The 20,927-nt window shown below is 47.9% G+C and overlaps 1 protein-coding gene and 2 long non-coding RNA genes across 3 annotated transcripts in view; all 3 read right to left on the bottom strand.

Moving 5' to 3' along the window:
- LOC125689665 (rho GTPase-activating protein 32-like) overlaps nucleotides 1-20,927 on the bottom strand; it is a 42,560-nt gene that overhangs the window by 11,335 nt on the left and 10,298 nt on the right. Inside the window, exons 15-19 of the mRNA XM_048937135.1 lie at nucleotides 20,565-20,697; nucleotides 19,915-19,997; nucleotides 19,455-19,562; nucleotides 18,940-19,085; nucleotides 18,372-18,445 (exon numbers count right to left, since the gene is read on the bottom strand). Coding sequence (XP_048793092.1) covers nucleotides 18,372-18,445; nucleotides 18,940-19,085; nucleotides 19,455-19,562; nucleotides 19,915-19,997; nucleotides 20,565-20,697 — 544 coding nt within the window. The remainder of the gene's footprint in view (nucleotides 1-18,371; nucleotides 18,446-18,939; nucleotides 19,086-19,454; nucleotides 19,563-19,914; nucleotides 19,998-20,564; nucleotides 20,698-20,927) is intronic.
- LOC125689667 (uncharacterized) lies at nucleotides 5,017-8,387 on the bottom strand. Its single transcript, XR_007375388.1, has 5 exons — nucleotides 8,320-8,387; nucleotides 7,300-7,422; nucleotides 7,125-7,214; nucleotides 5,704-5,855; nucleotides 5,017-5,627 (listed from the first exon to the last, which is right to left on the bottom strand). It is a non-coding gene; the product is annotated as an uncharacterized LOC125689667 (long non-coding RNA).
- LOC125689668 (uncharacterized) lies at nucleotides 8,488-16,011 on the bottom strand. The gene is made up of 6 exons (XR_007375389.1): nucleotides 15,902-16,011; nucleotides 11,541-11,756; nucleotides 9,810-9,952; nucleotides 9,303-9,473; nucleotides 8,689-8,772; nucleotides 8,488-8,563 (listed from the first exon to the last, which is right to left on the bottom strand). It is a non-coding gene; the product is annotated as an uncharacterized LOC125689668 (long non-coding RNA).

Raw genomic sequence — 20,927 nt, forward strand, 5'->3', positions numbered from 1 at the left:
CAGCCTCCTACGACTGGCCTCAGCTGTGCAGCCTGGTACGACTGGCCTCAGGCCGTCCCTCTGCAGGGCCTTCCTGCCCTCGGGCAGATGGACATTGCTTCCCAACAGTGTACCTTGCAGCGCAGGGCCTATGTACAATCCACACTGGACTCCTATAGATCTCTATCAAGCTATCTATACCTAGACACACAGTCACCACTACCATCTTTTTTCTTAGTCTTGAGGTACACCATTCAGCTGTTTCATTGCCATCAAACAACCCCACTGACGGCACACTGCTGACACAACGTCCTCGCAAACACAGCAGCAACTCCTGGCACCGATAGCTCCGGGTACAACAAGCACAGGGCTCTGGGTTGCTTTGGATGCAGTTGCAGCATGGATCTGAGGGCTTTGTGGAAGGGGATATATTGCAAATTGCACAGACGTTTTCACACCATTTCTCTTTCGGCATGGTCCCAGCACCTGGCACGCTGATCATCATCCTGAATATACATTTTGTCAAAGTTCTACAACTAATGAAATAGTTCCTTACCAAACACAATCTGATCACTCTTCTGGCCATATTTTGTTCCAGCTACCGCTTCCTGCGGGTGCCACAAACAGCGCTGCATCACCTATAGCTCTCTGCCCTTACAGTTCTCACGCTGTCTGGGCAGTCCTCGTGGCCTCAAAACTCTCTCATGCCACACGTGCCACATTCTGAGGCACAGAATATATATCACACTACTTCAAAACACCTTTTTTTTTTATAATATAATGATACTAGGGATAATCATCTGGAGCTAGAGCAATATGAAAAAATTCCCTTCAGTTCAACCATAAGTCTGCCCCATGGACTCCAGAAGAGCTCTAAGAATACGCAGGGTGGACATGGATGGCAGCTACCATAAGAGTAAGCAATGAAAAATGAGGTTGTGAGCCATGCTGTGTCATTGCATCTGCAGGCAGGGATTTCTCCTTGGACTGAGCAGAGTGCAGATGTAGCCTGAGAAAAGAACTTAGGATCATTCAGGAAAAGGAAATGAGTTGAGTAATTAATTGAAGAAACTCACGTTCTAAAGGTACTTAGAAGGAGAGAGTATTTCCCAACAGAATGGGTTTAACTGTCTATTACCTGTTTTGTTGGACAGGTCTACTCTATGTATGCTTAGACTGACCTGAGAGGGCATGCTTCAGCACACCCCAGAATTTCCAGTTTCCACATCGTCCAGGCAGCGCAAGTGCGGTGTACGTCTCCCTTGGCACAGACATCAAGCTTTTCTTCCTGTGCAATGAACTAATTATGATGGGGGAAGGGGACAGTACAGGCCTCACAAGAGAAGAGCCTGGGGGAACGATTTTAGAGCTGGGCGTCAGGCAAATGACTCGGCTCAAGTGCATCTATACCAATGCACGCAGCAGGAGCAACAAGCAGGAGGAACTGGAAGCCATCGTGCACCAGGCTAACTACGATCTAGCTGCTGTTACTGAAACATGGTGGGACTGCTCCCATGACTGGAGCGTTGAGATTGATGCCTATAAGCTCTGCAGAAGGGATAGACAAGGAAGGAAGCCAGAATTTTTGTCAGTATTGAATTTATCCTGCAATTCAGGAACCTCACAAGCAACCTGAAAAAAGCGTCTTAAAAAAAAAAACAAAAAAAAGAAAAAGGAGAAAAAGGTAATCAGCATACCAGCAGCTGTTCTTCTTTAAACCATGGTTCCCAAGCATACTACAATTGAACACGCTATAGCTTATCACATCAAAAGCCATCTAGAAGATTCAGTTATTGGTACTGGCCATGTTGGCATTCGCTCACTGTAAGCATCTGCAGGACAAGCCTATGGACCGAATGACCTTGTGCACCCATCCTTCTGTCTTAGCTGCAAGAATAATCCTCACTCCCAGCCATTTCCAGTTTTCTTTCTTACAAAAGATGAAAGATAGAAATAAGCTCTTCATTCAAAAGTTACTTTATTATACAAACAACTAAATTCCAGCCTGGTTTAATCCAAAGTGCCATCTAGTTTGCATACAGAGAACTAGGGTGCATATAGGAAAGAACGCATGCACACTCCAGTTTTCAATGGCCAGAATATCATAATAAACACATAGAAAAACAGCCTTTACTCTGGAGGCTTGTATGGCAAAGCCAATTGTTTTGACCAGCTCATTAATATACTATATCTAGTTTGTAAATTCCAGCTACGTATTTTATATGTCATTATGATCAATGATTCACAGAATCACAGAATCACCCGGGTTGGAAGGGACCCCAAAGATCATGTAGTTCCAACCCCTGCCTAACAGGGCCACCAAACATACACATTCAGATCAGGTTGCCCAGGACCCCGTCCAACCTGGCCTTGAACACGTCCAAGGACGGAGCATCCACAACCTCCCTGGGCAACCCGTTCCAGGGCCTAACCACTCTCCTTGTAAAGAACTTCCCCCTAACATCCAACCTAAATCTTCACTCCCTCAACTTGGATCCATTTCCCCTAGTCCTGCTATTGTCAGCCCTTCTGAAGAGTTTACTCCCCTCCTGGGTGTAGGTTCCCTTCAGCTATTGATAGGCTGCATGATTGTGGAAGCCCAAAGGGCAATCTCTCATTTTCAACAGACCTCCTTTTGGACAGAGATGGAATTTATTACATTTAAAATTCATCACTCCTCTTTGTTGCCAACACTGTCCTCTGCCAAACTCCTCAACACAATCAGCTGAAGTCTTCTACCTGAATTTCTGGGATGACTGTGACAAGTATTCCTTCACGATGCTCAGATGTGCGCTGTCTCCCATGAGCATCTTACTGGACGCAGCATGCTGCAGCATCTTTGCAACAGAACCAAGGTTTCTTCGTTGATCTGTAGTCACCTGCCCTCCAGCTGAAAGATCCATTAGGTCAAATGCATCCGGTGCAACCATGGCCGGATTCACGTAGCGGTGATAGAGTAAGTTGCCAACAATCTAGGACAAGTTGAGGAGAGAAAAAAACACGTGCGAAACCAATGGCACAGACCTCCACTGAGTCTTACTGACACTACTCTGAGTGAGTTCTGACCGATTACTTTCCTGTGAGCTGTGGGCCCCGTTCAAGATGCAGGGTCCACTGCGCTGCCATTAATAAGAACATGCTGTCCCAAAGAATCTTAGTTTCACACTGTAACATAGATACATACACTAAATAAATGCACAACTGTCAACATACAAGCGGTAAGACTGACCACTACTAGCTCCAGAACAACACAACTGCAGATATTCCTACACACAAAGGTTTTCAAATTTCACTTTCAATACCACCTGTCTATATATATATTTTTAGAAGTTACCAAAGAATTCCTCAAACAAGCATAAAAGTTACTCTGAGAATTAAACCAAGCTTAGTCTAACAGTAGGCAGAACAACTATGCTACAGAGAAACCTGGTACTGCAGTCTCACTAAGGGATAGGAGCCAATTCCTAACACAGGTGTGCAGAATTGACCACCATCTCCAACAAAGCAAAAATGGGGAAGCGTGGCAAACCAAGGAGCTCAGCTGAGAAAACAGCAGCTACTTTCTGCCCCTTTTCCAGAGCACTTCTCTCTCTCTCAGAATACCTCTTTGGTTAACCAGCAACGTTTTTAGCTACAGATCCCCAATTAAACACAACTGAGAGGAACTCAGAAACGTTTAATCCAGAAGTAAGAAACTCAGAAGTACCGAAGATGAGCGGTATTTGACATTTCAAAAGAAGTCCAATTCACCCAGCTAAGTGAGCAGCAATGAACGCTGAGGCTTTTTTTGTCTTTGACATCATAGCATTGCTTTTCCACCACTTCCCTTGAAGTGGGTTAAAAACAAAACAAAAACAACCAACAACAGAAGCCTCAAAATCTGGTGAACATCAAGCACTGGAAGAAACGCAGAACTCTGACTGGGGACGGATGGGAGCCAATCAAGAGTTTATAGACACACATTAAAGGGAGGACAGGGACAGATGACGTAGCAGGGGGATCTACAGGCCAACCAACCAGGATGACCAAGTGGATGAAACCTTCTCATGGGCAGACAGGAACAGCTGCATGCTGCGATTCTATGAACACGGCCTGTGTTGACAAGGACCACAATGCTCATCTCGTTCCAACCGCCCGCTGCGTGCAGGTTCACCAACCGCCAGCCCAGGCTGCCCAGAGCCACATCCAGCCAGGCCTTGAATGTCTCCAGGGATGGGGCATCCACAGCCTCCTTGGGCAGCCTGCCCGAGTTGTGGGCAGAGATTGGCTTGGTAGAGTAAGATCTACGGTATCTGTATCTATGAGTTAACACAGAAGAAATGCTTTGGGGCTTTTCTTGGCCTATCTCTTCATGAGATTCACTTCCAATAGTCTCAACACCCCTGTCACAAGATGATCTTTATACCATTATTAAGATAATAATAATTAAACAAACCTTTGAGACGTTACCTGTTGGAGGGCACATACCATCCTCATACTTAAAAGCATCAAAAAAGGCATGACTGCCTCCAACACTGTATGTATTTGGTCTTCCTAGCAAGTTGTCAAGCTCCGTATCAGCCAGAAGTCATAAACACCAAACTCCTAAGTGACAATCAACTCCATTATGCCGACAGACAGCCAGAATCCTTAAGCCTGACAGCCAGTAAATAACCCAAACCAGACAGCATCTGATTTTCAGCCTCCTCATCAGTTTTGGAAAACAGTGACCTTCGCGTCAGCTTCACTCTGGCCTGTAAAGCCCAAGCTCGCAGTCTGTGCCAAGTCCTTCTTACTAGACAGCAGAGAACTTAGATTGGACTGAATCTTAGGAAAGCACTGCAGTAGATCAAAAATAGTGCCTCCCTGAGCAACAAAGCATTGGCTAAAGAAAAATGGCTTTAATCCTAAAGAACAAAGGTAATTCCTCCTCCTTCCAGGTTACAGAAAGGACTGACGTGAAACAGCATGAGCAGAAGGCAGGGACAGTTGAGCATTATTAGCAAATGAGCACAGGACATCACACAAGAACAGCTTCAATTTTAGCAGCGGCCCAAACTGAGGCAACAGCAAGGCTGTGTCCTACGCTACAACGTACTTGATCTCTTCCTGCAATGCTGTTTGCAACAGCCTCAACAGCAGAGATTCCTCTCTCTGACTGGATGCGTAGTTATGCAGCGTGAAGATGGCTGAATCCATGAACTTTGTGGGTTTGTTTTGAGGCATCTGCAAAAGCAGCTTGTCCAAGTATGTTGGAGTAGTCTAAAACAAGAAGAAAAAGTACTTAGCGCACGTGTATAATCAATGACTATTAAGATGTTGTCATTATGAAATAAACAAGAGAGTTTGACAAAGCAGACTAAGCTAACAAAAGGAGAATAAATAGAAGGCTTACCCCTATCCTGGGCTCACTTACAAAACTCCAGCAGAGCAGATCTCCAGACAAGATCCTTCCCCACTGGGAGCCAGCTCTTAAACAGGTCTAGGAGGGCTGTAGCCTGGCTGCACCCCTTCCAGCAGCACAGCTGCATTGCCTTCACCTGTGCTCCTCTGCCTGACTCACTGCTCGCCTCAGGTGATCAATCAGAGGTTCAGGCCATGACTCAGCAGTTCCCATACAGCACGTGTCCACAAAAGCCAACACCACAAAGACAGACAGCGCCTCAACACTGCAGAGCATAAGTACAGACTGGTCCAATACACGTAGGCATCTATGACAAGAGCAGTGAATGAAAAGCGGCATACCTCAAGTAGAAAAGATGCTGATAGGCTTCCAGCTTTTCCCTCTCCTCTTTGCTCCAAGCTTTCAAACCCCCCTTTTGCTCGTTCAGCGTCATCACGTCACAGAGCTGTTCCTTGTTCTTCCTGCTAAGATTTTTGCTATGAGAAACAACATCCTGCAAAGAACACAGAGGGACAGATTCCACATTTAAATAACACGCAATACTGGAAAAAGCTGCACGATAGCATTTCCTTTTGTGTGGATAAGGCAGTCAAGGTACATCAGGAGATCATGAAGTGAAACATTATCTGTTATAGCAGCGATTTCTGTCTCGTCCCCACATTCCAGAATTGGTTGAGAACCTACAAGGACTAATTGCTTTGAGCAGGGACTACTGTCAGAGCTGGTAGCGTTCTGAAGATGCTTGAAAATGCCTTTCTTTCTCAACTGTGCTTGAAGCCCCAAGCCCTGTTTCCATTTTGCTGACTCACTGCCTCCACTGCTCTGATAATGATGATACTTTTTGCTGCCAGCATCAGCCCAACAGCTGGAGCCTCCTTTGCAACTGAACATCACTGCTGCCATGGTTCAGATTTTACACAAGGTCAAGCCTAGCGCCACGCTATTCAGGACCAAAGGAAAAGGTGACTGTAACTTCAGCTTGAATTAAAAAAGGCACCGCTGTATCAGCAATGTTGTTCTTGTGGGCAATCAATCGTCAGCAAAGTGACAGAGGGGGCTTCCATCAGCCAACCAACACCAAGCAGCCCGAGTACATTTATTGCTCCAAAATCACCTCCCCCTTCGGATACAGCACACAAAACGTGAGAAGAAATTGAGGTGTGCAAGTCCATGACTCATGTAACCACAAGTGAACAGACAAACAGTTCTCAGAGCCTTCAAGCATACCATCTATTGCTTTCCCTTGGTCCCGAGTGGGTTCTTTTCTGGTGCTTTGTTTTTAAAACACTTGAAGCCTTGATGTTTCTGCTGCAGTTCTCTTTCTAGGGATACATAGTAATTAGTGGAACAGTTAGGAACTTACTGGGAGGAAAACCTGTAACTCTGGGGGAAATAGTTCCCACTGAATCTGAGTGAGTGAGATCCAGGCTCAGAAGGTCCTCACGCTAACTGCCATTGGCCTCAATTCACTCTCCTAGTCTCCCAGCACTGCATTTCCTACCTGCAGTGTCATTCTGTTCTTCACTAGCAGTCCAATCTTGATGTCCATGAGATTGAGGTCATTTTCAAGCTGTTGATTAGATCCGATCAAGCTCACAACTACCTCACACAGTTTCATTAGCTCCAGCTCCTCCTGAATATCTGGGTCCGATCAAGCAAGTGAACAAATTTCCCAACCACAGCCATAGGTGGGTTTTCAGCATTAACTAAAAACAAGTGACAAAACATCAGAGGACAGGAAACAAATTAATGCACGTGTTACCTCTGTGCAGACAGCATGTCAAGCAGCAGCCAGTCCAGGGTCAAATTAACACCAATGGGCTTGAATAACTCCTGACAGCATCCGGAACTTCTGGCATGGAATAAATCAGGACAGAAGTCAACGCTATAGGATGAAGTCAGTATCAGCTTAGGGGAGTCCACCTTGCTGAACTTACCCCAAAGATCAGCGCTCCTATTTCCCAGCAGCAAAAGTACTACCGTGAACCAAGTTTGCACAGAATCACAGAATGTCAGGAACTGGAAGGGACCTCCAAAGATCATCTCGTCCAATCCCCCTGCTGGAGCAGGATCACCTGATTAGGGCACACAGGAACATGTCCAGGTAGCTGCTGAATGTCTCCAAAGGAGATCCCACAACCTCTTTGGGCAGCCCATCCCAGTGTTCTGTTACCCTTGCCGTGAAGAAGTTTTTCCTCTTATTTAGGTGGGACCTCCTATGCTCCAGCTTGCACACACTGCCCCTTGTCCTATCACTGGATGTCACTGAGAAGAGCTTGCCTTCATCCTCCTCACGCTCACTATTCACACATTTACAAACATCAACGAGGCCACCCCTCAGTCTCCTCCAAGCTAAAGAGACCCAGCTTTCTCAGCCTTTCCTCATAGGGAGATGCTCCACTCATCAGGGCAGAGTAGAGGGGAAAGAGAACCTCTCCACCTCCTATCCGTACTCTTTCTCATACACCCCAGGATGCCCTCTTGGCCACGAGAGCACAGTGCTGCCTCATGCTCCTCCTACCGCCCACCAGGATCCCCCAATCCCTTTCTCCTACGCTGCTCTCCAACAGCTCAGCCCCCAACCTAGACTGGTACTCAGGTTGCTCTTGCCCACATGCAAGACTCTACACCTGCCCTTGTTCTTTCTCATTCCGTTTCTCCCCACCCAACTCTCCAGGTCTCGCTGGAAGGCAGCACAGCCTTTTGCTGTGTTTTGGGGTTTTTTTGCCACTCTTCCCAGTTTTGTGTCATCAGCAAACTTGCTGACAGCACATTCCACTCCCTCAGCCAGAGGGAATTTTTCCTTCAGCCACCTACCTACCTACCTACCTACTCTTTGCACCACTTCACCCCAACTGATTTTCATAGCTCTCTTCGTGTTGCAGATCTCACTAACAGTATTTTTCTGCAAATAGAGATTCAAAGCATATTAGCTTTATTCTTTTGGCCACACTTACTGAGGGTTTTGTAGTCTTCTCCTGCTTTGTTTCCTCCGATAAAAGCTTGAGCTTTTATAACGTCATTTATCTAGAATGGGAAAAAAAAAAAAACAAAACAGCCACTTACACTTGTTAAGGGTAGAGTAAAAAAATAAGTGTCAGATACTGAATTCATTTCACAATCTCTTACGTGGTCTCTGAATTATTGCAAGTGATCTCTGCAACGCCTTCTGGCTTGATACATCCTGGCCAGTGACTCAATCTACAGGAAAGAATCCCAAAGCATGTCAGATAAAAGTCTTCTCCACAAATATTGCTACCAAAAATGTTAACAAAAAAAAAAAAAAAAACACAAAAACAAAAAAAAAAAACCATAGCACTTGCTACCTTCACTTCTTGGTCCTTGTGTGCTCGTCAGTAATCCAAACGGATTTGATATGCCCTCCTCTGTTTATAGCCACGCCACTGGGACTGAAAACACACACAAGAAAAAAGGCGACTTTTCAAAGTGAAGAAAGTGAAGAGCAGTAATTTACTATTCGATGCTTCTTTCTGCTGCTCAGTTTCCACTTCCCTTTGGCTGAATAAAATGTAACAGAGACATGCTCATCTTACAAGACATGCCGTAAGAGATATGCAGTGAAGCCTTAACTATTTCTTCCACCACCAGCTGTCGTTGTGAGGGACTTAGCAGCACCCCCCACCAAGGGCAAAACACAGCTAGAGAACAAATGACTAAAACTAAACAACCAAATGCACCATCCATTGCACAATTCTCAAGGCCATCTTCAAGTCTCCAAACCCACGGACTAATGGGAAGAGGGAGAGAAGTAATTTACACATAGTGATTCCCAGGGAGAAGGAAGCGCCTTCCAACACTTTGCAAAATGAAGATAATTGTGCATGGCAACTGCTTGCGTTGAACAAAACCAGTCAGTAAGCGTGCGTGTGGAGAGCAATTGACAAGTACAAGCTTCAAACACAATTAGGGGATTTCATACCTGCATGCAAGTGATGGCTGGAACTTGCTTCTTCAAAAACCTCATTCTGGAGTTGAATTCCTGACAAACAAGACAGCCTCGACAACAAGCCTGAAGCTTCACCATCAGGTTCTCTTTGGCCAGCCACAACTGCTCTCGGTCCTATGCTGCCGTGACTCCAGATACAGTGCTCTAGATTAGTGTTATGGTAGGAAGAAGAGCCAGGAAGAGAAAAGGGAGATGCAAAAATGACATGTTACACAGCAGCTTCTGTATTCTGCTCAAGAGAAACTTACAAGTTGCTTTTTGGTGAGCAGCAACACCACCGTCTTGTTCTGGTGATAAAGGTGTGCACATTCTCCACAACAGGACAAAGAGGTGCTGACGTGCAAAGTAGACAGTGAACAGGGAAATAAGATACAAAGCTTGCCAACTTGACTACTGTGGGGAAACATTACTTCTTAAAGTTGCAATAAGTCCTGAAATAGGGGCAACTTTAACTTCAGAGAAAAAGAGCACATACTTTACCTGCATCTCCTCCCGTGACAGCTGTGTGTCATTCTGCACAAATTCCGTCGCTTCATCCCATCCTCCCTCTCTGCTCCTCACGTTATGATAATGATGACAGCCTCCTCTCACCCAGTGTTTCACCCGTTCACTGCCACTGCCTCCTGAAAGCAGAAATGCTGCTATGTTGAAAGCAAACACGTATCTAGCTTCCTCACATACAAATACTACAAGAAGGAAATGCATGGAGAGGGCCCTTCCTCCAAGAAATAGAAGGAATGCCTCAAATTCCAGTGAACCACCGCAAGAACTACCTAAGCACAACATATTCTACAAGTGGGGAATATTTCACTGCTAACTTTTTCATTTCCTTCCTACCTTTTTTTCTTTCCTTTAACAAAGACTTCAGTTTACAAGGCAGCCTCAATTTCCTGTAACATGAGATTCTAACAAGATACCCAGAACGCAAGACTGCTCCTCACATTTCTCCCCCTCTGCTTTCCATTCTACAGGCAATCATCTTGAATTTACTGCACTAGCAGGTAGCTATTTGGGGTTCACCTGTGGCCATTTTTCTCCTTTCCACTTCTGCCAACTCTCGCTGCTATGTCTCTGCACACTCTGCAGCGACTCCGCACAGCCCCACATCTGGTGAGCACAAGGCACTCAGGGTAGGGCTGGTATCTCCGTGACCGACTGCCTCATTCACGGCCAGAATTCCTAAGGAAACTTCAACAACAGGAGGAGGCAGGTTACCTGCGCAGTCAGGAGCTCAGTGACTCACAACAAACTTCAGAGAGCAAGGCACTGTGCGAGTGTACACAAATACCTTCCTGTATTTATGCACAAAAATACTGATTAAAAAAAGACAACTTGGTGTACAACAATCTTTTCAGTACACTGTGCATCTGTGTATGGCACAGTGACTGACAGCGCTTTTTTTTTGCTCTTAGTCCTACTACGGTGCTGATTTATCGACGGTATTTCTCTACAACCTTTTATCCATTCACTCAGCTGTACTCTGACAACAGCTGTAGTCAAGGCAGCTGCTTCTTGCAGAGCCCTGCTACAGCAGACAACTGACTCAAAAAGCACCTTTCCAGTGACTGCACCGTTCCTAGCAAGAACAGCAACCTGAACACAGAACAGGTTATCAACAAGAACAAGATGAGGAAAGAGCTAACCCAGGGCTACTCCAGAACTCTGCTGCAAACACAGGACAAAATCAACCACAGGTATCTCACCGAAGCAGTAAACACGAGATACAGTCATTTTCAGCACTGAGCAAATGTCTGTTCACACACACACACAGGTAGAAGGGTATCTGAAGATCTTATTCAGGCTCAAAGAAGCATACTTTAATCCTGCTTTTGACCAAATGTTCTTTGGCACAGTCCACCTGCCAACTGCACTGATTTGTGTTTTTATCTGCACTTAGTGCAAAAAAAAAAAAAAAGTACTTTGAGAAATACTTCATAGAATTAAGGCAACAGTACAACACAAATGAAAGCTAAGATGCACCACAACTGTGCACATGAACATCCTCTATTGGGTTGACTACCCAACCACAGACAGACACAGTGATCTGCTAATGTCAAACACTTGGACAGAGATTCAATAGGTATCTCTGCCTAGGATGTAACCCAGTCACAACACAACTGAAACAATGACATATCCTTCCAAAAAGATGGAAAGAATTGAAATTGAAAGGCTGTGACATTCATTGTTGAAAGAAAAAACTTCTACACCTACCTGAAGCAAACACTTGTATTCTAATTTCCTTTGCATGTGTACATTTCTTGCTCGTATTCTTTCAGTTGGTGACAAATATTTGGTTGACAATGGCATTGAACCACGGTATTTGCCACAATGCTTACATCTCTGTGACTCTTCAGTGTCCTTGTTAGCCTTCTGAATCCCATCCTGAGTTTCATCGAGCCAAAGCACAGCTGTTTCATCCTGAGTGTCCTGAAGAGAACATGATGAGGAAAGCATTTGCAGCATGAGGAAAAGAGTGTCACTGGTTGTGCAAAACAAAACCACCACCTCTGAGCAATTGCAGTTTCAAGAGATACAGGAAGCACTTCAGTATCTTTCTAATCAATTGCAACACAAGGCCATAATGGACATTTGTTACTAGCAGAAGCAACTACAGCATTACCAGGCCAAAACTCTTCTCAGGACAAGGAACTCCCACCAAGAGTTCCAGCAGTGGTATCACTCCAACAAACACCAAGACATCCCAACGCCAAGCAATCTGCGCTGCTCAGTCCTAAAGCTGTATTTGCCAACAGGACGTGCCTTTCCAAGGAGCCCAAAAAAGAAAATCACGGAACAATTTAAGATGGAAAGGGACCTCTGAGCTCATCTGGTACAACCCCCTTGCTCCAGCACGGACACCGAGAGCACATTATCCAGGACAGACCAGATCCAGATGGCTTCTGAACAACTCCAAAGAAAAGACTCCAGGCCCTCTCTGGTCGACCTCCGCTACTGCTCAGTTACCTCCACTGCAAAGTGCTGCCTGACGTTGAGATGGAACCTCTCGAACCCCACTTTGTACTCAATGCCTCTTGTCCTCAACTGCATCCTCGCTTCCAGCTTCCACATACACTCAAGAGATTCCCTCCAAGCCCTCTCATCTCTAGACTAAAGAGTCTCCTCACCCTCAGCTTTCCTCTCTGGAGAGCTGTTCCAGTCCCTCAGGCACCTCAGGGGCCCTACGCTGGCCTATCTCCAGTACACTCGTGTCTCCTGTCTGGGGGGGCAGGGCAGAACTGGACACAGTACACGAGCAGCCTCACCAACGCCAAGTGCAAGGATCACCTCTCTACTGAAGCCTTCCAGGCAGCACGAGCACACTGCCCACTCACAGCCACCTGGCTGTCTGCCTACCAGCACTCCTAGCACTTTTCCTGAAAAGCTTTGTTCCGCTGAGGTGGACACAAACAGAGACTAACAAGAGTCCTTTCCCAGTACCAGGCTGCAAGGAGTTGTTCAGGGAAACTTTATGAAGTGGAAATGCACATACAGGAGCAGCAACCAAAAACTGAGGGGGAACTAACACAACAGCAGGCTGCTCTTGTCCCGTCCACAAAGGGTTCCACATTTCTGTACCAGCAAATCAAAAAGCACTGCATGTACTGGGGGTAAATACAAATGTACAACAGTAAAAGCATCTCTCAAGTCTCTCTTTTAACAGACCATTTGCTGTGGAGTACTGACCACACCGTATCTTATGTTTTGGCTGAAGAAACTCATTAAATAATGTTACACGCAGAAATTTTCCAACAGACAAGTGTTTAGCAAACCCCAAAATACACATCATGAACAACAGTCCAGCAGCTGCCAAGCACAGCTCCTCCACCCCCACTGCTGCTTCCTGGGGGTTACTATGGAAGGAGATCTGAAGAAGCAATTGCCATCCCTCCAACAACTCCTGATGTGCAAACAGGACACAGGAAACATTGACTTCTGACACGGATTAATAATCACCCTGCACAAAGAGCCACTATATTCCAGCATGAAGAGTTCTGTGGCAGGACTGAAAAGTGACATTTCCTTACATACCCTCCACATTACCACTGCTTTGGATTGAAAACTACATCCCTTCAACAAGTTTTATCTGAATGTGCCAGGACTGCTTCAGCAACGTAGAAATTCCTGTTGGGGAAGGGTGGCAGACTTAGAAGAACAAACTCTTGCACTGTCATCTCTACCAGCAGAGTCATCAATCCCACGACTATCAAAGCCGTCTGATCTTTCCCGTGCATTTACTGTCACAGTCCCCCCAGCAGGGACACGCGCTGTCACACATTGCAGGGTTAACACTTCTCTCACTGCTCATCACCTGAGAAATCGCATCATACGCCAGATCCCCTGCTTTGTGCTGAACTGCAATCCCTCTCAGTCCCAAGCTACATAAGTCACCAGCTAGTAAGCACGTTGACTCAGGACAGCAACTGTTCTACCCACAGTGCCAGTCTGTACCACAAGCTCACCATCTCTGAAATGGCTGCCATGTTGCAGGGAGGAGCCCTACATTGAACATATGCCTCAATGAGGTAATTTCACGTCAACTGAAGTCACCAATCCAGCCTGGCAGAAGCTTACGTGCACACCAAGAACAACTCCTTATTTCATTCTCACTCAGCAGGAGGAAATGCTTCAGCACAAAATGGGTTCCTGAGGAACATGAACCCTTTCAGGGCCACTGAGGAAGCTGCTCAGTGATCTTCATCACCAGCGCAGTTTTCGGACACTGCCATCATGAAGGTTTACACTTAGTCAAAAAAAACAAAGCAAACAAACGTACAAAAAAACACCAATGTTGAACACAGTATCATCTCAGTCTCTAGGCTAAAAACTCTTTAAGTACAATTAGCTAGAGCAATCCATCTCCAGCAGTTCATATCTTTAAGCCCATCTCTGTAGCTCACAAAGATTCACGTGTTATGCCTGCATCTCTCTTTCCTTCATACAGACAGATCCAAACTGGCCAGATAACATCAGCTGATAGCATGCAGCGTTCACCCTTTCATTCCAGATCTCTTTCCCAGCTTTTCTCCCAACATCAGGAATGCCCTCAGTACACAGATGCAAAGGCTTCCTGAGAGGTACTTTTAACTACACCCACCTGTGCTTTCTCTCTCTTACCCTTTCAAAAAATAATGCACTGCAGACATACAGTACAAGTAACAACTCCACAATTTCACTTGCAGTCTCCTTTACTTTAGACTCCTCTTTTCCACAAACCAGCAAATCATCTACATACTGTCACAGCTTCACCTCCTCTTCAACCTGAAACTTCCAAAACTTTCTCCAGCACTTCATTAGATAAAACAAAAATAAAATATAAAATATATAATGTATGTAAAATAACACATAATAACACAATATATAATACCTATCATAATATAACACATAAAATATAATAAATTAGGCGATTCTATGAACCCTTGGGGTAAAGCAATCCACCTCTCTTGCTATTTTTGTCGCATTTTTGGATTCTCTCGTACAAAGGCAAAAAGATCTCGACTCTCTGAGTCTAAAACGCAGGTCCCAAAAGCATCTTTGAGGTCTGTTACACTGAACCATTTGTGCCTGTGTGGGATTTGACTCATTACATTACAGGGCTTAGGAAGCAGGGGGTGTCATTTGAGAACCATTTCATTCATTTCTCTTGGATCTTGTACCAGTCAATAGGTGCCACCTGCTTTCTGTAAAGGCTGTTTTCAATTATTTTGAAATCATTCTCCCTGTTTCCCTTTTCCAGAAGCACGGATCCACGGATCCCTCCACCCCGTTAGTCACAGAACAGGGCCGAACCAGCCAGTAAATCACTGATGCCTGGGCAACCTGTTGTGTGAAAAACTTCCTCCTAATATCAACCTAAACCTCCCCTGTCTCAGTTTAAAACCACTCCCCCTTGTCCTATCACCATCCACCCTCGTAAACAGCCATTCCCCTTCCTGCTTCTACACTCCCCTCAAGTACTGCAAGGCTGCAATGAAGTCTCCCGCAGCCTACTCTTCTCCAGGCTGAACAAGCCCACTGCCCTCAACCTCTCCTCACACAGAGCTGCTCCAGCCCTCTGACATCTCAGTGCCTCCTCTGCACCCGCTCCCACAGCTCCACGTCCCTCCTGTGCTGCGGGCCCCAGGCCGGGATGCAGCGCTGCACATGAGGCCTCAAAGGAGCTGAGGCAATAAGGACAATCACCTCTCTCTCCCTGCTGGTCACCCCTGTTGCAATGCAGCCCAGAGCAGGGGCTTCATTTTTTATAGAAATCTACATATCCACGCCTACAGTCCCCCCACAATGCACTACAGCTTCATATTCCTTCCTCCCTACAGCTCCCAACAGCCCCCAATAGTCCCATATGACCCTATGGCCCACCACAGCCCCCTATCTCCCTATACACCACCCTTAGAGCCCCGTATCTGCCTCTCCCCACCAACAGCTCCCCATAACCCCTACATCCCCTCACAGGCGCCTACAGCCTCACATCTCGCTATATTCCTCCCTTCCCCCCCCCCCCTCGTCGCCTCCCCGCAGCTTCCTAGAGCCCCCCACAGCCCCTCTCCCCGTCCCGGCACCGCTCTCCCGCACACCTCCGGCACAGCTGTCCTCAGCACTCGCTCCCGGGCTGCCGCGGCTTCCCTCTCGGTGCCGCCCGGACAGCTCCGGCTGCCGCCGCGGTCTCCTACCGGGCGGCACAGGCGACTGCAGCGGTGCTCTGCGAGGAGAGCCGCGCCTCCAACAGCCGGCCCCCAACGTTCGCTCCCGCGCACGGCGCCTCAGCCAATGGCAGCCGGCGGCGCTGCCGCGGACCAATGAGAGCCCGGGGGGCGGGGCGGCTGCTGGTCAGGGTGAGCTCCTCGTGCCTCAGCGCGGTGGTGACAGGTGTGCAGATGATCTGCATGACCAGCTTGTAAGTGGGAGCCAGGAGCAAACGCAGCTGCAGGAGCAAGGTGCTAGGGAGCAGCCAAGGAGTCAAAATGCATCAAAAAGCCCTGGAAAGCGTCACAAAGCCACAGCCAGGAAGCTTGGGGTTATCATGAGCCATATCCAGGATGCTAGAGATTATTTGCTACCGTACCAAATGGGAGCTGCAGACATCCCGAAGCCAGACAGAACGGGAACAAACCTGGAGCTCTGCTTCATGCACCCTGCAGCCTCAGCGTTGCAAGCTGAGGTGCCTTGCTGTGTGTTGCATTCATCCCAGTCCTCGTGAATGAAGACTCCACAGGCATTCAAGGTGTTGAGTGAGCACGAGTGTGCTTTTATTATTAAAGGAAAGGACAGGAGGGCGAGAGGTCCAGGTAAAGGTGGGAATCGTCCTCTCTTGGATGGAAAGGTCACGGAGAGAGTGGCTCAGAGCTGTCAGATCCGCTGCACGGTGCCTGGGACTGAGGGCCTGATTCTAAGCCCCCCTCCAAGAGGCACGGCTTCTCATCGGTGATGCCGACCTGCTCCTGCACAGAGGTGCTGCTGTCGGGGCACTCGGACTGTGCTTGGGCTGGGCTGCACTGCAAAGGCGCCGGGTCACAGTCCAGGCTGGTGACTGTGGTGCCTGGCGGGCTCAGGTCAGCATCTTCAGCAGAGCCGGGAGAAATGAGGGCTTGAACTTGGATGAGCTCCCTCTCTCCATCACTGTTGTTACATGGAAGGCTGTCATGTGAACCGCAGCCATTTGTGCTTCCCAAGAGCTCTCCACTGGGGGAAGCACACAGCCCAGCTTCGCTACTTGCTCCGGCTCTTCTGGGTGGACAAGGGCTCAGTTCATCTAGGAAGGATACACAGGGGTTAGTGCCAAACTTTCACAAGCTGAATTACAAAAGTGGTTCTTGATCACAGGTGAACTAAAGGTGTCAGGTATGGGTTGGAACGCTGGAAGTAGATACAAGCCCACTGACAGCAAGAATTCTATGTTGCTGAAAAGCAAGGCGTTGAAAGCTGGATTTGCACCCTTACCTGCCAGCACTACGATTTCTATTTCTGAGGGTTCCCTGGGACGGCGCTGTGGCTGGCGTTTGGCCCCAGAAGATGGTTTTCCCAGGCTGAAGCAGGAACACCAACAGCCAGCTGGTGATTCCTTTATCTTGCTGGGCGGACTTGGTCTGGAGAGAGAAAACAGGGAATGGTGTGAGCCGTGCGTGGAGCAGAGTGAGGGAAGAGCTGCACTGAGCTCTTGCCAACAGTTGCTTGTTCCTAGCACCGCCTGGTTCCTGCTGAAACACAGCTTAGAAACTTGCTCCATTTCAAGCAGTGGAGGGATGGTTCCATTCCTACAGCTCAGCCCTGAAGTCTTGCTGGCTAAATTCCCCTCAACTGTGTCGAGCAAGATGCAGAGCATGTGAGGTCCACAGGCTCCACACACCTGTACAGGACAGCGCCTAAAGGAAGGCTTTGACTGAGTTGGCAGGCATAACTGCTGGCTGAGGAATTGCACAGCCATAAAGGAACTTCAAAAGCATCTCTGACACTGACACTGACAGCTCATCGGCCCATCTCACTGCCATGTCTAGATTCTCGTGCCAGCAGGTCTGACCAACAGCTCTGCGTAGAGGAGAACAGGAATTGGATTCAGGCACGTGGCTCTGAAATCTGGAAAACCCCAACGTTTCCAGGTAAATCCAGCACAAGCCAGGGTAGACGTCAGCGTGGCTTTGTGCATCTCGTGACTGCCTGCCCAGCAAGGAAGGAACGGCACCGTTGTGAGGCTAAACTGAGCCTGGCGGGCAACTCAATGTTAATTGAATCTCACAGTGCGAAGGGAGTGGAGATTCACTGCAACACTTCAGGCACCATCAGTTTAACTGAGTTTCAGCAAGCTTTGGAGCTAGATATAACGGGGGAAAAAAAAAAAAAAAAAAAAAAACACAAAAGAAACCACAAAAATCCACCAAAACAATGCTGATAGACGGTGGAAAAATAAAGTCCTCTTTACCTTTCAGATGGAAAGTCGATGACTGTGTGGAATTTCCCCCGTACAGCTGCGGGGCCTTCTTCCACCTCTATGTCCCTGCTCTCAGTCACAACCACAGGAGAGCTGCTGTGGCCTCGCCTCCGTGCCTGCACCTCCTCCAGGCTGAGCAGCTCTGTGGCAGGAGAAGATGCCTGCACAGACTGGGGCCCTGAGAGAGAACTGTGCCCTGGAAGGGAAAACCACAGGTGAGAGCCAGGATCAGAAAGCGGCAGCACAGCCATCACAGGTCCGGGGGAGCTGCTGTGTTTTCCTCAGACTTGCTTAACCAAGCCACTGGAAGAAGAGCAGCTCAAAACAACCATGTGCTCAGACATGTGTCTATGGCAAAGGATGCAGTCATAATTAAGAGCAGCTCACTGTGTGGAAACAGGCAAACAAAAACCCTAGAAAAGGGGGGCAGGGAACTGAGAAAGCTTCGCCGCCAAACTTTCACCAAGCTTCACCTGCTTGCAAAACATCATAATGATGGTGACAGATTTCTTCTTGTCAAGTTTGGGCTTGCACATTCTCAGCATCCAGCAACAGGGTGCCAGATTCTAACCTAAGCACAGAAGTCTGCTGTCCCCTCAACGGGTAAATTGTATTTCAAAGGACTTGGAGAAGGCCTGCATTAGATCCAGGTGTCTGACCAAGATAAAGCTAATGGAGGAAGACACTCACCTGCTCCACCTGCGATGTCAGGTCCAGATGTGGAGCAGAAGAGGACGTCTGTGTGGTCGATGATGAATTCCACCACAGATGACTGCGTCTGCAGTTCCGTGCAGGCAGCTCTCCCACTGGCGCAGGCAGACTCGCTCTGCTGTGATCTGTAGAAAAGGCAGGTTTTAGAAGTCATTCAGCCAAGATCGCTTCCCCAGGTCTGAATTACTGCAGCCCAAAGCTGTCACATTTGTTCTCTGGAGACTTCCGCAGTGGGCAATCAGTGATGCCACTGAAGAAGTTCTCCTGGCTGATCAAGGACACACCAGTCCCATCTACACAAGAGAGCAGCAATGCTCAGCTAGAAATTGTGCCCACGTGGGGTTGGAGAACAGTCCAGGCTCCTGCTCTGCTCTCAGCCACTCACTGCAGATTTTACAGGAGAAGAGCACATGTGGTGCAGAAGAAGGGAGGACTGCTTTATTCTACTGGAGAACAGATGTAAGCGTTCTGTTGAAACGGAAAAAGAAGTTTACCTTAAGAGGTTTGGAGCCCACACAATCGCTAAGTTCTTCGCATGCATGTTTGTGGTGGAGCAGTGCCCAGCCAGACAGGCCAAGTGTCTCATCAGATACGCCAAGGTCCTGGGAAACAAGAGAGGCAAATGTTCAGCACCAGCCAGCATCCCGTGCTGCGACTCACAAAGCAAACCTCAATTCACACTAGTTGTTATTAGTGCTACTGATGCTGAAGATGAAGTAGATCCAACTTGACCAAGTGCCACGCTGCAGAACCCAGCACCAGCACAGCACAGCCACAGCCATCAGCTGCACCAAGCGTGCCCCGTGCCCAGGAACTGACCCCATCAATTAACCCCATGCAGTGTTTCAGCACACCCAGGCATCCCGTTGCTCGCGTGAGACAAAGCCTGGAATCGCTCCAATGCCCTCTGAAGTGCAGCAGGGCTGAGCTCTGCAGGCTGAGGGCAGCACTGACCTGTAGTGAGGAGCGGGCAGCTGCTGGATGACGTCCCGCATTCTGACCAGCCGCTCCTCCTCCGTAGTGGCACTAACAGCATCCTGGAAAAGAGCAGAAAGGGATTGAGACACAAATCAGGCGAGATACCTGCCGCAGGGTCGGGAACGATGGGGACAGTGCGCTGCTGGTCAGCACAGGGACAGATTTTAGGCCTCCCCAGAGGCAACTGGCGAACATAGCGGCACGCATCTGGTGCCACCAAGGCCAAGGAGTCCAAGCACCGGGCCGGTTTACAGCCTGGTTGGGCAGCTCAGCTCCTCGCAGGGGGCATTCATCTCTAAGTCCACTTGGCTATTAATCCCCTTCCCGTTCCAGAAATAGCTGGGGAATAGCAAAAAAAAACCAAACCAAACAAAAAAAAAAAAAGAAGAAATAAAAAAAAAATAAAAAAAAAAAACACATGAATTCTTGCAAGCATTGTGAATATGGAAATAACCATCTCCGGGGACCACCAGAAGTGGCATCAGCACGATGCAGGATGTGGCAAAGACATGCGAGTAAACCCCGTGGCGCTAACAGAAGAAGGGCCTCAGAGCTGGGGCACTGCTGCAGCCATCTCCCAAGAGGCCCAGGGAAGAGGGAAAGGAAAGGCGTTGCCTTGTGCTTACCGAGAACTTGTCGTACAGCTGGTCGGTCAGCAGGGGGGTCGGGAGCTCCCTGAAGTACATTTTGCAGAGGGAGCTCGCGCTGTGAACGTCGCGGACGGTTAGCTCAGGAACCTGCTCAGACTCAAATTCCTGGCTGCAGAGAAGGACATGAAAACGGTTGAGAAAGAGGAAAGCAAGTCAAAAGCCACACCCAATGCAATCAAGAGTTGGAAGGGCTTCCTGATGTACAGGAGAACACAACCACTCGGCCACCAGCACCACGTCAGCCGCGCTGGATGGGATGTTCCCAAAGGAGACCTTCTCTTGGTGCTAAGGCATTGCCCGCAGGCCTCTGAACGCCCGCAACAGGGCACGTGCCCCTGC

Source organism: Lagopus muta, chromosome 2, assembly GCF_023343835.1.
Source record: "Lagopus muta isolate bLagMut1 chromosome 2, bLagMut1 primary, whole genome shotgun sequence".
Classification (NCBI taxonomy): Eukaryota; Metazoa; Chordata; class Aves; order Galliformes; family Phasianidae; genus Lagopus; species Lagopus muta.